The sequence below is a fragment of the Mobula birostris genome, chromosome 15, assembly GCF_030028105.1.
Source record: "Mobula birostris isolate sMobBir1 chromosome 15, sMobBir1.hap1, whole genome shotgun sequence".
NCBI classification, from domain to species: Eukaryota; Metazoa; Chordata; class Chondrichthyes; order Myliobatiformes; family Myliobatidae; genus Mobula; species Mobula birostris.
Genome location: NC_092384.1, coordinates 14,877,304 through 14,893,372, shown reverse-complemented (window position 1 = coordinate 14,893,372; position 16,069 = coordinate 14,877,304). Strand labels below are relative to the sequence as shown.

General features: G+C 41.3%; 1 protein-coding gene across 5 annotated transcripts in view; it reads right to left on the bottom strand.

Annotated features, from left to right (window-relative positions):
• wdr59 (WD repeat domain 59) overlaps positions 1-16,069 on the bottom strand; it is a 90,852-nt gene that overhangs the window by 63,430 nt on the left and 11,353 nt on the right. For all 5 annotated transcript variants that reach the window (XM_072279344.1, XM_072279339.1, XM_072279343.1 and 2 more), the window contains 5 exons: positions 15,238-15,275; positions 9,793-9,881; positions 3,042-3,158; positions 2,875-2,952; positions 2,069-2,228 (listed from right to left, as the gene is read on the bottom strand). In XM_072279344.1, coding sequence (XP_072135445.1) covers positions 2,069-2,228; positions 2,875-2,952; positions 3,042-3,158; positions 9,793-9,881; positions 15,238-15,275 — 482 coding nt within the window. The remainder of the gene's footprint in view (positions 1-2,068; positions 2,229-2,874; positions 2,953-3,041; positions 3,159-9,792; positions 9,882-15,237; positions 15,276-16,069) is intronic.

Genomic DNA, 16,069 nt, shown 5'->3' with positions numbered 1-16,069 from the left:
GAGGAAAAGATGGATGGACAACATTAAAGAATGGACAGGGAGAACATTCGCTCTGGCACACAACCACGACAGATGGAACAGACTGGTGCAAAGCTTGTCATGACAGCGCCCCAACGAGTCCACCAGGAGTTAAGGGCAAAGGAAGGAAGGAAGGATAGAATAGTGTTTGCATATAGGCAGTACAATGCTCAAACTGTAAACCTTTAAAATTGCACAAAGACATTACATGACCCCAAATGAAAGTTCAGATTGCTGGAACATATATTCATGGATTTGTCTTAAAGTTTCTTTTTCTAAGACAATGAGTTAGAGAATCATTTTGCTTTCATGTTGTTCATTGAGATTGTATTTTATAGGACTCTCAAATTCTATTGTTCTCTCTAATGACCACCCAATTATACCCAAATTAAAACCTTAATGGTAAATTTAACGGTAAATTCATTAAAGGTAAATAATCCTAACAAGTACTTTTGATAATGACTACAGTTGTTCTCAAGTAAAGCGAGAATATAGCAAATTGGTATACAAGAATCAGAAGTTACACAACATGAACAATCTTACTCATAAACTTCAATGATAAATGAGGAGGGAAATGGAGAAATAAGAGTTCTTCTGGATTTAGGTTATATCATAAATAAAGTCATTTGTTCCTGCTGACTATACTATATCTAGCCTAGGAGTATTTAATATTTATTAAAGTACATGAAGTGGGAAAAAAAGACTCGTCTTAAGTAAAACGACACTCGTCTAATTGAGCCCCAAACATAAAACTATTTTTATTTTAATTGTTGACAAGCAACTCACTAGCTGTAGAAATACATAAACCTAGGAAAACTAAACCAGTTTGCATTTATCTAGTAGATATTTCTACATCGTTGGCATTTTTCAAAAGTATACGGATAAAAGGGCAGTAAGTAGAAGAGCGATAGTTCATTGTTGTAATTCTTGCATAATGGCCCTTGAAATAGAAGTGGTGGTTCAAGAGTCAAAAGAAAGACAGCTTAAATGAGCAAGTTGATTACTAAAATAGTGTGCACACTTAGAACAAAAAGGAAATAGTAAACCTGAAGTGTTTACTGAGAAGGTTTAGAGTGAATATGACTTGGGGTAGAATAGGAAGTGGGCATCTGATTTTTAAACAAATGAGATAACAAGGTGGCCAGAACGTCACAGGAATAAGCAAGTCTTGCATCAGTGCAGTTCTACGGCAGATTGAGGATTAGGCAATAACAACAGACAACAGTCAGTGAGATCCACAGGTCGCAAATAGCCTGGGTGTAGAATGGGCCTTTTTTGGTGATGGCATTACTGAATAAAAAGCACAAAAAGCAAAATAACGTATGAGATCATGGAAAGGCAACGTAACCTCTTGAACATGTGATTGGGAAAGAGGAGTTAGAATGCACAGTAGTTATGGGGAAGATTGAAGAGAAGAAAGCAAAAGGAAGGCAAAGACAAATGATGATGGGGACAGCAGCCAAAGAACTGGAAATGAATACCAATGAATTGATCCACTTGACCCGAAACAGGAGTGTGTGGGCCATGGCAGTCAAAGCTCAATCTGGGCATGGCACCTGATGATGATGATGATGATGATGATTACTGTATAAAGGTTAATCATGAGAAACATTTGATTCTTTTTACTGCTGAACAAATACCACCATACTTGCTAAGTATTTCCGGTATTTAGAGCAGGTTTCCAGAATCGGCAGTATTTTGCTTTTTGGGTGAAGGCTGTAGGTTTGTGGCAAGCTAGAGGAACTACTCCTCATTGAATACTCAGCAATAGAGAAGTAAATGTAATTGCATGACAGCAGTAGATGAATCAAAAGAGAGCAATGTCTTCAGTATACACATAAGTGCTAAGAGGCTTGATGCAGATTATTTTGCTGGACTGAATTGTAAGCTTCCACCAAGCTCAACAATAAAAGAGACATAAAGCAAAAAAGATCGTAGGGGAAACAGTTAATTGATTAATAAACAAAATATCAAAGGTATCTTACAAATTAAATGACCAAATCTCCTCTGAGGATTCAAGAACCACTTGTTTTTGCCTTGGAGCTCTTACCTTCCATCTGTTTACGCCACTGAAATTCAAGTACCACATCATCATGTCCAACAAAGGTATGGACTGGAACATTTAAATCTAGTATGTTCCAGAGTAGAAGGCTGTTCTCGCCACGACGTAATTGTGGGACCATCACTGTCACTAAGCCATTGGTGAAAGGCTGTCAAGGATAGAAAGCAATTCTAATGAGAATTTTATTAGCTATAAACTATAGTTAATTCTAAAAGGAAAATGGCATTCTTAAGATTAACACACAGAAATCTCTTCAGTACTATCATATCATTTGGCAGCAATGAACGTTCTGTAATTAATCAAGTTTATTCTTTTCAGTGATTCCTATTAAGACTTAAGTAAAATATCTCCAGGAAACTTGGCAAGTTGTGCTTTCTGTTGTGTTATGAAAGGGAAGTATTAATTAGTAACTTGTTCTCAACAGAGAGAAGGCAAGAGGAATTAAAAGCTACCCACAGCTGCTCTTGAATAAAAAGAGTTCTCCAAACAGCTGCCATCACAGTAAGCTATTATCTAAATTAGATAGATAAAATACAGGTACAAAAAGAGCAACAAACCAAAAATCCCAATTAAATTTTTCAATGAATTTATATTCCACCAATGCGTGTTACCCATGACTGAAATTATCTTTTTATATCTTACAACTTAGCACTGACTGCTAAAATCTAATGCAAATTCATTAACATTCTAAATACACAATTAAACTTAGTATAATTAATATCAAAATTAATAGGGAAGAGATCTACAGGTAACCACCTTTCAACCACTGACATCAAATTGGGAAAATTCCTTACTGTGTAACGAGCCTTCCACACTGGCACTTGGCATGAGAGGATGTTTAGGTATTTCCGTGGCTGGCGATAATCCCAGAACTGCAGACCAGAAGAAGGGAAAATGACTTATGTACCTCTGTGTTAACATATGGAATAAAAACCAAGAATTTATAGGATTCAGTACTTACCCTGACTGAGTTGTCTTGGCTTGAGGTAGCAAAGATGTGCTCATTCTCTGGGTGCCAGTCCAGCCCGTGGATTTTTGACAAGTGAGCAGCTATATATTCTACCGCTGTGTTAGGTTTCTAGGGAAAAGCAATAAAGGTGGTCCCGTATAAATTTTGCTTGAAGTAACTGATACAGCTTGTGTCTCAGACAGAAATCTTCAAAAGGTTTTACATAACCTTTTGTCTAGCTTTGGATCTTTCCCTTAGCATTCTCTATGCACTCTCTCTGTTCTGGAGAAGCAGATTGATCAGCACAGATCATATTTTCCAGTACAAAAAGTAATAGGCAACATTCATCCCCTGCTGTATACCTGCACATTTCTTCCCCTCGATCAGTATTATTAACGATATTTGCTTCTGGTTATCTTTTCAATGATTAATGTGGTTGATGCAGTCCCAATCAAGCATCCTGCTTTCTTCTGCATAATGTGGAGCTTCTTATTAATTGCTGGCACTGCAATCATCAAGACAACTGAGTATTTCATCATGGTCCTGACTTGTACCTTGTAGATGGCAGAACAGTGCTGGTGAATCAGACGAATCACTTCTGAGCATCTCTTGTAGCAAAGGTATTTATATGCTTGGTCCATAGGATTTCTAATTAAAGGCGATCCCCACAATATTGATGAAGGTATCATAGCAATGGTAATGAATGTTAAAGAGTGACTGGACACTTCCAGCTGAGAAACTTACTGCCTTGCACTTCTGACAAGTGTCACTTGTCATTTATCAGTCCATGTCTGGATACTTACTGCATGTAGACACTTGTTGAAGACTTAAAAAAGGGATTTAATATGGTGCAGTCATCAGTGAACATCTCTACTTCTGATCTTATTATCAAAGGAAGGTAATTTGAGAAAACAGTGAAGTTCTTTGGGCCACACATATCTGACATATCAACAAGAGCTATTTTCCAATTACATCGATGCAAAAGTTACAACTGTACTGGAGTTCGTCGAGAGCAGGGGTTCCCAACCTTTTTTTATGCCATAGACCCCTACCATTAACCGAGGGGTCCATGGACCCGAGGCTGGGAACCCCCTCGTTTAGAGATACAAATAGTCCTGGAATGCAACTCTTCAATAGCACAGCTGTAATGTTGTCTGGTTCTATAAGTCTCTACTGTATCTGGTCCTTTAAGCAATTTCATGATATCCATAAGATATAGGAGCAGAATTAGGCCATTTGGCCCATTGAGTCTGCTCCACCATTTCATCATGGCTGATCCATTTTCCCTTTCAGCCCTAATCTCCTGCTTTGTCCTTCTATCCTTTCATGCCCTGACCAATCAAGAACCTATCAACCTCTGCCTTAAATATTCCCAATGGCTTGGAATCGGCAGCCGCCTGTGACAACCAGTTCCACAGATTCACCACTCTCTGGCTGAAGAAATTTCTCCTCATCTTCGTTCTAACAAGACACAGCTCAATTCGAGACTGTGTCCTCTGGTCTTAGACTCCACCACTATAGGAAACATCCTCTCTATTAAGGCCTTTCGATAGGTTTCGATGAGGTCACCCCTCATACTTACGAATTCCAGTGAGTAGAGACCCAGAGCCATCAAACACTCTTCAAATGACAAGCCTTTCAATCACAGAATCATTTTTGTGAACCTCCTTTGAACCCTCTTCAATGTCAGCATATCTTTTCTTAGATAAGGGGCCAAAACTGATCACAATACTCTAAGTAAGGCCTCACTAGTGCTTTATAAAGCCTCAACATTACGTCCTTGCTTTTATACTCTAATCCTCTCGAAATGATTACTAACGTCACATTCATGTTCCTCACCATCAATTCAACCTGCAAATTAACCTAAATGGGAATCCCGCACGAGGACTCCCAAGTCCCTTTGCACCTCAGATTTTTCAACTTTCTCTCCATTTAGAAAATAGTCTACCCTTTTATTTCTTCTACCAAAGTGCATGACCATACATTTCCTGACACTGTATTCCATCTGCCACTTCTTTGCACATTTTCCTAATCTGTCTAATCCTTCTATAGCTTCTCTACTTTCTCAAAACTACCTGCACTCCACCTATCTTCATATCATCCGCAAAATTAGCCACAATCAATTCCAGCACCCAAGTCATTGACATATAAATGTAAAAAGAATCAGTCCCAACACAGAACCTTGTGAAACACCACTAGCAACCAGCAGCCAGCCAGAAAAGGCTCCCTCCATTTCCATTCTTTGCCTCCTGCCAATCAGCTTATGCTTTATCAATGCTAGTACCTTTACTGTGAAACCATGGGCTCTTAATTTGTTAAGCAAACTCATGTGTGGCACCTCATCAAAGGCTTCCTGAAAATCCAAGTACACAACATCCTCCTTTGTCTATCCTGCTTGTTTAAGAATTCCAACAGATTTGTCAGGCAAGATTTTCCTTTGAGGAAACCATGCTGACTTTGGCCTATTTTATCATGTGCCTTCAATTATCCTGAAACTACATCCTTAACAATCGACTCCAACATCTTCCAAACCACTGAGGTCTGATTAACTGGACTATAATTTCCTTTCTTCTGCCTCCTCCCCTTCACGAAGAGTAGAGTAAAACTTGCAATCTTCCATTCTTCAGGAACCATGCCAGAATCAATTGATTCTTGAAAGATAATTACTAATGCCTCCACAATCTCTTCAGCCACCTCCTTCAGAACCCTTGGGTGGCTTACTATCTGGCCCAGGTGGCTTATCTACCTTCAGACCACCTTCTCCATAGTAATGGCAACTTCAAACGCTTCTGACCCCTGACACTCTCGAACTTCCGGCATACTGTTGGTGTCTTCCACCGTGAAGACTGATGAAAAATACTTATTCAGTTCATCTGCCATTTCCTTACGCCTCATTACTACCATTCCAGCATCATTTTCCAGGGATCTGATATCTACTCTTACCTCTCTTTTACACATATGCTTCTGAAGAAACTTCTGGTATCCTCTTTAATATTACTGGCTAGTTTACCTTTGTAATCCGTCTTTTCCTTTGTTGTGACTTTTTTAGTTCCCTTCTGTTGGTTTTTAAAAACTTCCCAATCCCCTAACATCCCACTAATGTTTGCTTTATTTTGCTCTCCTTGGCTTTTATGTTCGCTTTAATTTCTCGTCAGCCACAGTTGTATCTTCCTGACTTTAGAATATTTCTTCCTCTTTGGGATGTATATATCCTGCGCTTTCCGAATTGCTCCCAGAAATTCCATCCATTGCTGCTCTGCCATCACCCCTGCCAGTGTTTGTTTCCAATCAATTTTGGCATGTTCCCATATCAATACTCTGCAATTCCCTATACTCCACTGTAACACTGATACGTCTGACTTCAGCTTCTCCTTCTCATATTGCAAGGTGACTTCTATCATATCATGATCACTTTACCCTAAGGGATCCTTTACCTTAAACTCTCTTAATCAATTTCAGCTCATTGCACAACACCCAATCCAGAATTGCTGATCCCCTAGTGAGCTGAACCATGAGCTGCTCTAAATAACCATCTCATAAGCTTTCCACAAATTCCCCTTGTTGGGATCCAGCATCAACCTGATTTTCCCAATCTACCCGCTTACTGAAATCACCCATAACTATCGTAACATTGTCCCTTTGGCATGCATTTTATATCCCCCATTGTAATTTGTAGACCACATCCTTACTCCTGTTTGGAGGTCTGTATATAACTTCCTTGGGGTGTATGGGGTGTCAGGGAGGTGTAGCACCTCTGGTGGGGGAACATGTCGCGTCCTTTTCAAGGCGGTTAGTCCACCTTTGGTCCCCACCTGGTACTCAGCTCTCACCTGTGGCTCCCTGTAGCTGTTTGCATGCACCAGCAGCCACACCCTGGGCAATGGCGTCGACAAGCCAGCTGAACCAGGTGAGGGTAGCCGATGGGTCTCAAACCCTCAGTGAGATAGGGAGTTGTCTATCCCAGCATGTGAAGACAGACCCTGGCAGATTGCGCGGAAGATCCAACAGTCAAGAAGGCGGTCTCTGCAAGCGTCGTGGAACGTGTAGAGCAGGACAAGACACAGAAGACGTCCTGGTCATCCACTGAGCCTAGTGCCATCTCCAGCCATCTCGACTCTGTCTTGCCACTGGATCCAGATGGGAATTGGGAATAGAGAGCGAGGCTGACGCTGTGCAACTCTCCCTCACTTAAATCCAAATCACGCTCTAGTCTTGACACCATCTGGTGTCGAGGTCCTCATCGACGAGCAATGAGCAACAATATAACTCCCTCCAGAGTCTTTTTTACCCTTGCAGTTTCTTAGTTCTATCCACAGACTCAATACCTTGACCCTACCATCACCTCTTTCTAATGAGTTGATTTCATGTTTTACCAACACAGCCACGCCTCCTCCCACCTACCTGCCTGTCCTTTTGATAGAATGTACATCCTTAACCTTTAATCTCCCTAATATTTCAGCCATGCTTCAGTGATGCCCACATCATCATACACGCCTATCTGTAACTGTGCTACAAGTTCATCTACCTTATTCCATATACTGCGTGCATTAGTCACCTTCAGTCCTGTATTCCCCCTTTTCAATTTTGTCTGCCTTTTACTTTGCAACTCATCCTGTTGATTGCAATTTTGTGCTATCATCAGCCTCTTACTAGCAGTCTCACTATACACTGCCTCTGTTTGTAAACTAACCACCTCGTCCTCAGCACTATCACTCCGGTTCCCATCCCCCTGCCAAATTAGTTTAAACCCTCCAGAACAGCTCTAGCAAACCTGCCCACAAGGATATTGATCCCTCTTGGGTTCAGGTCTAATGCGTCCCTTTTGTACAGGTCTTATCTTCCCCAGAAGAGATCTCAATGATCGAGAATTCTGCACCCCTTTCCCCTGCACCAGACCCTCAGCCATGCGTTCATCTGCCAAATTATACTATTCTTACCCTCATTGGCACATGGCACAGGCAGCAATCAAGATTACTACCCTGGAGGTCCTGTTTTTCAGCTTTCTACCTAGCACCCTAAATTTGATCTTCAGGACCTCCTCACCTTTCCTATCTTTGGCATTACCGCCAATATGTACCAAGAATTTTGGCTGTTCCCCCTTCCCTCCCATAGGATGCCATGGATCCAATCTGAGAAATCCCTGATGTGACACCTGAGAGGCAACATATCATCTGGGTGTCTCTATCCTGTCCACAAAATCTTGCCTCTGGCTATAGAATTTCCTACTACCACTACAATCCTCTTTAAAAACGCAAACATGAGGAAATCTGCAGCTGCTGGAAATTCAAGCGACACACATCGAAGTTGCTGGTGAACGCAGCAGGCCAGGCAGCATCTCTAGGAAGAGGTACAGTCGACGAACATACAGACGACTTAGTCCTGACGAAGGGTCTCGGCCTGAAACGTCGACTGTACCTCTTCCTAGAGATGCTGCCTGGCCTGCTGCAATTTGATTCAATTACTTTGGCTGATTATGGTTGGGAATGCTTCATCTTGTTCTTCAGCACTGTTTTATGATGGGAATTTTAGAAGAGCCTCCTCCTCTTAAAGCTGCATAACTGTCACTACAATTCATAACTAAATATGGTAGAAATGATCTACTGGTTTTTAGCCTCCTTAGTTTTGTCTGTTGCTTGCTGTTTTTGCTATTCAGCACACAGGTAGTCCTTTGTTGCAGCTTCACTTTATCGTTTTCAGCTTTGCCTGGTGTTGCTCCCAGAATGCCATACTCATTGAACCACACTGAACCCCTGGCTTAAGAGTAAAGGCAAGTGAGCCATGAGTTTCAGATGATGGAGATCAATATTTATACAGCTGCTGATGGTCCTCAACACTTCACTTTTGAGTTGCTACCTATACTATGACTACATGCTATTTAACATGTCTGCACTGCCGCATGGCTTGACAGAGAGCATCACTGTTATGAATACAGGACTTTGTCCCCACAAAGATTGTGCCGCAGTCGCTTCCACCAACAATATCACAAATGGAAGATTTTGCCACGTGTATACTCCTGATGAAAAGGTTTTTCCCTCTTTTTCCTTTGAAATCAGGCAATTATTAGTTTTCCTTAAAGTTTGCTGAAGTCCTCGAGAATTATAATCTTACCTGCAGGTAAAGTCATTCGTTGTTTTCTTCTGCACTATTTAGCTGCTCCAATCAAATCATCAACATAAAAAGCACATAATTGTGACAAGTTAGAAACATTTCCCCCAATGGTTAAAACTTCAGAAGTAAAGTCCACCGAAACCCTACATTCTCAACAAGCTAGGTCTATTTCTAAAGTAGCTATTTCTTTGTTTTGAACTTTGGACCTCTTTTCAGTTCACATACTCACCAATAGGAGACTGGAAACGTCTGAGAATATACATCAAAATCTTAGTCATGATATCAATCATGACATTGCTTTCTCTGAGGATGAATCATATATACCATAGAGGCCATGCAGTGCAGTGCTCTAATATGTATTTCTAATCCTAAGAAATGCCTTTAAACATGTTGAAAGTTCTCAGGCTGCAAGTTCTAGATTAATTAAGACCAATCAATCTTGTGCTGTGGACTTTTTCCTCCATTGACAAATGGGCTATACCAGAACAAAGTCACTGCACTTGTGAACTCTATCAATCATACAAAGGGGTTATCAAGAAATGTAATTCAAACAGCCGAAGTGCTTTTCTACAATAAATCTACTGATGCACACAAGATCAATGTCTCTCAAATTTAACAGCACCAGAACAGGACTTTTACCTTTCACATCACTCACCCGTTTGTCCCAGATTCGGACATCTCCATCATGGCTCGTTGCCAAGCAGCAGGAGTTTTTTTTGTTCCATTTCACCTGAGAGGCTCCAGCTGTATAATATGGAAAAGACAAAGGAGACCTAAATAGACCTAAATAGTCAATTACACAACCAAATTACAAACAATTCTTCTTCACCTATATCATTTAATCCAACACACAAGAATGTTCTTCCTTCTCACAATGCAACAGCCATTGCATCAACCTTGCACTGACCACCACTGGTAAAGTGAGACCCATATTACCGATAAAAACACCTTGAAGGACTTAACCACACTACCTTATCTAATGGAGAAATCTCTACTGCACTAATCACTTGGGGAAAACAAACATCGTTTCTGGTTCACAGAATTAACAATGATTGAAGATTACTTTCTCCAAAGATTCAACTAAATTTTGGTGACCAAATTCTCTTCATAAATAATCAGTTTACCTACACTTTGAAAGAATAGTTACAGAACAATAATAAGATGAGTATAATAAGATCAGAGGTGACACAATCGGCAATCGCCTCCGATCTGGGCCAACATTTACGTGCCGGGCGGCACATAATTAATTAGCTTGTTTATTTCGGCTTTTTTCTTAAAGGTGTTGGGTGCGTCCCGGCTACCGCTGCATTCTCCGCGGTAACGTATCGGTCCACAGCCCAGGGGTTGGGGTGGTGGAACACTGGGGTGTCATCTCATCATCGGCTGTTTCCATCAGGGCAGGCAGGTCATCTTCTTCACGTTCAGTTCCTGGACGACTTCACTTTCGGTCCGTTCACTACTGCATTCAGTTTTGATTGTTATTCTTTCCTTTTCCAATTGTATCAGCTCTTCATCTATCAGTTCTTGGTCATGGGATGCCAAAACCTCTTCAACATCATCTTCGTCAACTTCCACAAGCCAAACTCCAAACTCACTTTGTCCTTACTTCATTCACCACGGTCAAAACGCTTAATTATGTCTAGTTTTACACTAAGTGTAACACCCTTACGAGCTCTTTCAGGCTTTTCCGATACCGTAGAATTCAGCTTGCTAACAGTTGCTCACAGGCACATGTTTAAGCAATGGTGCATAGAATGCCATTCCGAAACCGGGGGAGGAGCTTGGCTGCTGCCTTTTTTCGTAACAGTGAAAACACCTTCTGTTAGTGAAAACAGGTAACTAATGTAGGTCTTTCGTAACACCAAGGTTTCGTAAAGCGAACGTTCAAAAAGCAGGGGACACCTGTATACATGGCAGTTTGTGATAGGTTAGGACTAAGCTGAAGTACTGTATCCAATTTTCAACACAGCTCCTCCTTCAGACCATAGAAACCATAGAAACTACAGCACAGAAACAGGCCTTTTGGCCTTTCTTGGCTGTGCCGAACCATTTTCTGCCTAGTCCCACTAACCTGCACACGGACCATATCCCTCCATACACCTCCCATCCATGTATCTGTCCAATTTATTCTTAAATGTTAAAAAAGAACCCACATTTACCACCTCGTCTGGCAACTCATTCCACACTCCCACCACTCTCTGTGTGAAGAAGCCCCCCCTAATGTTCCTTTAAACTTTTCCCCCCTCACCCTAAACCCATGTCCTCTGGTTTTTTTCTCCCCTTGTCTCAGTGGAAAAAGCCTGCTTGCATTCACTCTATCTATACCCAGCATAATTTTATATACCTCTATCAAATCTCCCCTCATTCGTCTACACTCCAGGGAATCAAGTCCTAACCTATTCAACCTTTCTCTGTAACTGAGTTTCTCAAGTCCCGGCAACATCTTTGTAAACCTTCTCTGCGCTCTTTCAACCTTATTTATATCCTTCCTGTAATTTGGTGACCAAAACTGAACACAATACTCCAGGTGCGGCCTCACCAATGCCTTATACAACCTCATCATAACATTCCAGCTCTTATACTCAATACTTTGATTGATAAAGGCCAATGTACCAAAAGCTCTCTTTACGACCCTATCTACCTGTGACGCCACTTTTAGGGAATTTTGTATCTGTATTCTCAGATCCCTCTGTTCCACTGCACTCCTCAGTGCCTTACCATTAACCCTGTATGTTCTACGTTGGTTTGTCCTTCCAACGTGCAGTACCTCACACTTGTCAGTATTAAACTACATCTGCCATTTTTTAGCCCATTTTTCCAGCTGGTCCAAGTCCCTCTGCAGGCTCTGAAAACCTTCCTCACTGTCTACTACACCTCCAATCTTTGTATCATCAGCAAACTTGCTGATCCAATTTACCACATTATCATCCAGATCATTGATATAGATAACAAATAACAATGGACCCAGCACTGATCCCTGGGGCACACCACTAGTCACAGGCCTCCACTCAGAGAAGCAATTCTCTACCACCACTCTCTGGCTTCTTCCATCGAGCCAATGTCTAATCCAATTTACCACCTCTCCATGTATACCTAGCGACTGAATTTTCCTAACTAACCTCCCATGGGGGACCTTGTCAAAGGCCTTACTGAAGTCTATGTAGACAATATCCACTGTCTTCCCTTCATCCACTTTCCTGGTAACCTCCTCGAAAAACTCCAATAGATTGGTCAAACATGACCTACCACGCACAAAGCTATGTTGACTCTCCCTAATAAGTCCCAGTCTATCCAAATGCTTGTAGATTCTGTCTCTTAGTACTCCCTCCAATAACTTACCTACTACCGACGTTAAACTTACTGGCCTATAATTTCCCGGGTTACTTTTCGATCCTTTTTTAAACAACGGAACAACATGAGCCACTCTCCAATCCTCCGGCACTTCACCTGTAGACAGCGACATTTTAAATATTTCACCCAGGGCCCCTGCAATGTCAACACTAGTCTCCTTCAGGGTCCGAGGGAACACCTGTCAGGTCCCGGGGATTTATCCACTTTAATTTTCCTCAAGACAGCAAGGACCTCTTCCTTTTTGATCTGTACAGTTTCCATGATCTCACTACTTGTGTCCCTTAATTCCATAGACTTCATGCCAGTTTCCTTAGTAAACACAGACGCAAAAAAACCTATTTAAGATCTCCCCCATTTCCTTTGGTTCCGCACATAGCCGACCACTCTGATCTTCAAGAGGACCAATTTTATCCCTTACAATCCTTTTGCTCTTAATATACCTGTAAAAGCTCTTTGGATTATCCTTCACTTTGACTGCCAAGGCAACCTCATGTCTTCTTTTAGCCCTCCTGATTTCTTTCTTAAGTATTTTCTTGCACTTCTTATACTCCTCAAGAACCTTATTTACTCCCTGCTTCCTATACACGTCATACAACTCCCTCTTCTTCTTTATTAGAGTTGCAATATCCCTTGAGAACCAAGGTTCCTTATTCCTACTCACCTTGCCTTTAATCCTGACAGGAACATACAAATTCTGCACTCTCAAAATTTCTGCTTTGAAGGCTTCCCACCTACCGATCACATCCATGCCAGAGGACAACCTGTCCCAATCCACGCTTTGTAGATCCTTTCTCATTTCTTCAAATTTGGCCTTCTTCCAGTTAAGAACCTCAACCCTAGGACCAGATCTATCCTTGTCTATGATCAAGTTGAAACTATGATCACTGGAACCAAAGTGCTCCCCTACACAGACTTCTGTCACTTGTCCTAACTCGTTTCCTAACAGGAGATCCAATATTGCATCCCCTCTAGTTGGTCCCTCTATATATTGATTTAGAAAACTTTCCTGAACACATTTTACAAACTCTAAACCATCTAGACCCCTAACAATATGGGAGACCCAATCAATATATGAAAAATTAAAATCCCCTACCACCACAACTTTATGTTTCCTGCAGTTGCCTGCTATCTCCCTGCAGATTTGCACTTCCAATTCTCTTTGACTTTTGGGTGGTCTGTAATACAATCCCACTAATGTGGCCATACCTTTCCTGTTTCTCAGCTCCACCCACAAGAACTCAGTAGACAAGCCCTCTAATCTGTCCTGCCTGAGCACTGCTGTAATATTTTCCCTAACAAGCAATGCCACTCCCCCACCTTTCATTCCTCTGCCTCAATCACATCTGAAACATCAGAACCCTGGAATATTAAGCTGCCAGTCCTGCCCTTCCTGTAGCCAAGTTTCACTAATTGCTACAACGTCATAATTCCACATGTCAATCCACGCCCTCAACTCATCCGCCTTCCCTGCAATACTCCTAGCATTGAAATATATACACCTCAGAAGATTTTTACCACCACTCACAACTTTTCTATTAGTGGATTTGCTTGAACTTTTAACATCATTTATTTTCACCCCAGCCACACTGTCAGCTCTGGTACTGTGGTTCCATTTTTCAGTTATATTAAAAACTAAATCAGCTGACATTATTTTCCCACACAGCACAGAAAGTACAAGAGATTTAATAGAAATATTAAAAATCATGCAGAATATGATAGCCCAAATAAAGAGAAACTCTCTTCCAGCTGCAGTGGAATTATGAGAGACAGGTAGTCAATTAATACTAAATTATTTTTAAACCTTTTTTTTGCACTTGAACATGCCATTCGATTATTTCATGGCTATAATGAATAGATATTAAACACAAGAGCTTGTGCAGATGTAGCAGACCCAGAGCAATAAACAGAAAATGCAGGAGGAACTCAACAGGTCAGGCAGCGCTGATGGTAAGGAATAACAGTCAATGCTTTGGTAAAGGTTCTCAGCCCAAAACATCAACTGTTTATTCCTCCCTATAAGTGCTGCCTAACATGCTGTGTTCCTCCAGCATCCTATATGAATTGATATTGACCTATCTTGTTCTAGTTGATCATTTAACCCATATTCAAATACAAATGTTCCTGTTTAACCATTTGTCTCTTTCCTCTTATTTTATGCTCCTCTGCATCATATGGTAAATCCATCTTCCCAGCATGCACCTGTGTTCGGTGCTCTGGGTGTGGCCTTCTCTACATCACTGACAACAAGCACAGACTCAGCCACCGGTTCACATGTTCTGTTCACAATGGCCACATGCCACTGCAACTTCCCTTCATATTCCCACACTGACCTGTCCATCCTTGACTTTCTCCACCTGGCATGGGTAAGGCCAAAGGCACAACTGAAGAAAATGTCATATTCTGAAAATCTCATATTCCATGAACATGGAATTATCCAATTATATTTAACCCTTACCCATTGTCCCCTACATTTCTTTCCCTTTCCTACCAACCCATTTTGATCCTACGCCCTTCATTTTTCTATACCTTACTCTCACCTCCTATCACCCAGTTTTATCCCCCTTCTCCATATGACTCCAACTGGGCTAATGGAGGCTCTCAATCTGAAATATCAAGCATTACATTCCCTCCACAGATATTCCTTGATGCTTTAGAGTTCCTCCAGCAACTTATTTTCCTTGTTTCAGATCCCAGCATCTGCAATCTCCCGTGTCTCCACCTTGGTGGTGCATCAGTGGAGAAAACTCACCTACAGCTGACAATGACACCGATGGCTTTCGTGTATCTCTAAAGAGAGAAAAAAGCATTCGGTCATAAGAATCAACCATGACGACAAAAATGATTGTTTAACATTCAGATGAATGAATACAAATCTTAACTTTACAACTTGAAACTACGTTATGTTTAGGCCTGGCAGTCTGCCTGTGAATGAGAAGTATGAATACGAATATCTTGATAATAATGTAACAATTTGTACTTATATAGTAAGGTTCGCTATGACCTTCATCATAGCAAAAGGTCTCAAGAAGCTTCACAGAAGCACAATCAAACAAAGTTACATCAGATGGTTGAGTAAGTGACCACAACTTTAGATATTAAGGCAGATTTTAAGGAATATTTTGAAGACAGGTAAAAAGATATAGGGATAGATTTCCTGTGGTACGAATTTCAAATCCCTCACATCAATCCCATAATTAGACAGGATTATAGTTGTTATATCAGCCTCTGTCATCAAGGCCATAAGACCATGAGACACAGGAGCAGAACTAGTCCATTTGGCCCATCAAGTCTGCTCCACCATTCAATCATGGCTGATCTTTCTCCCCCTCCTCAGCCCCACTCCCCAGCCTTCTTCTCGTAACCTTTGATGCTGTGTCCAGTCAAGAACCTTTCAAGCTCTGCCTTAAATTCACCCAGCGACCTGGCCTCCACAGCTGCCTGTGGTAACAAATTCTACAACTTCATCATCCTCTGCCAAAAGAAATTTCTCCACATCTCTGTTTTAAATGGATGCCCTCTTTCCAGAGTCTCTGCCCTCTTTTCCTTGACTCCCCCACCATGGGAAACATCCTTTCTACATC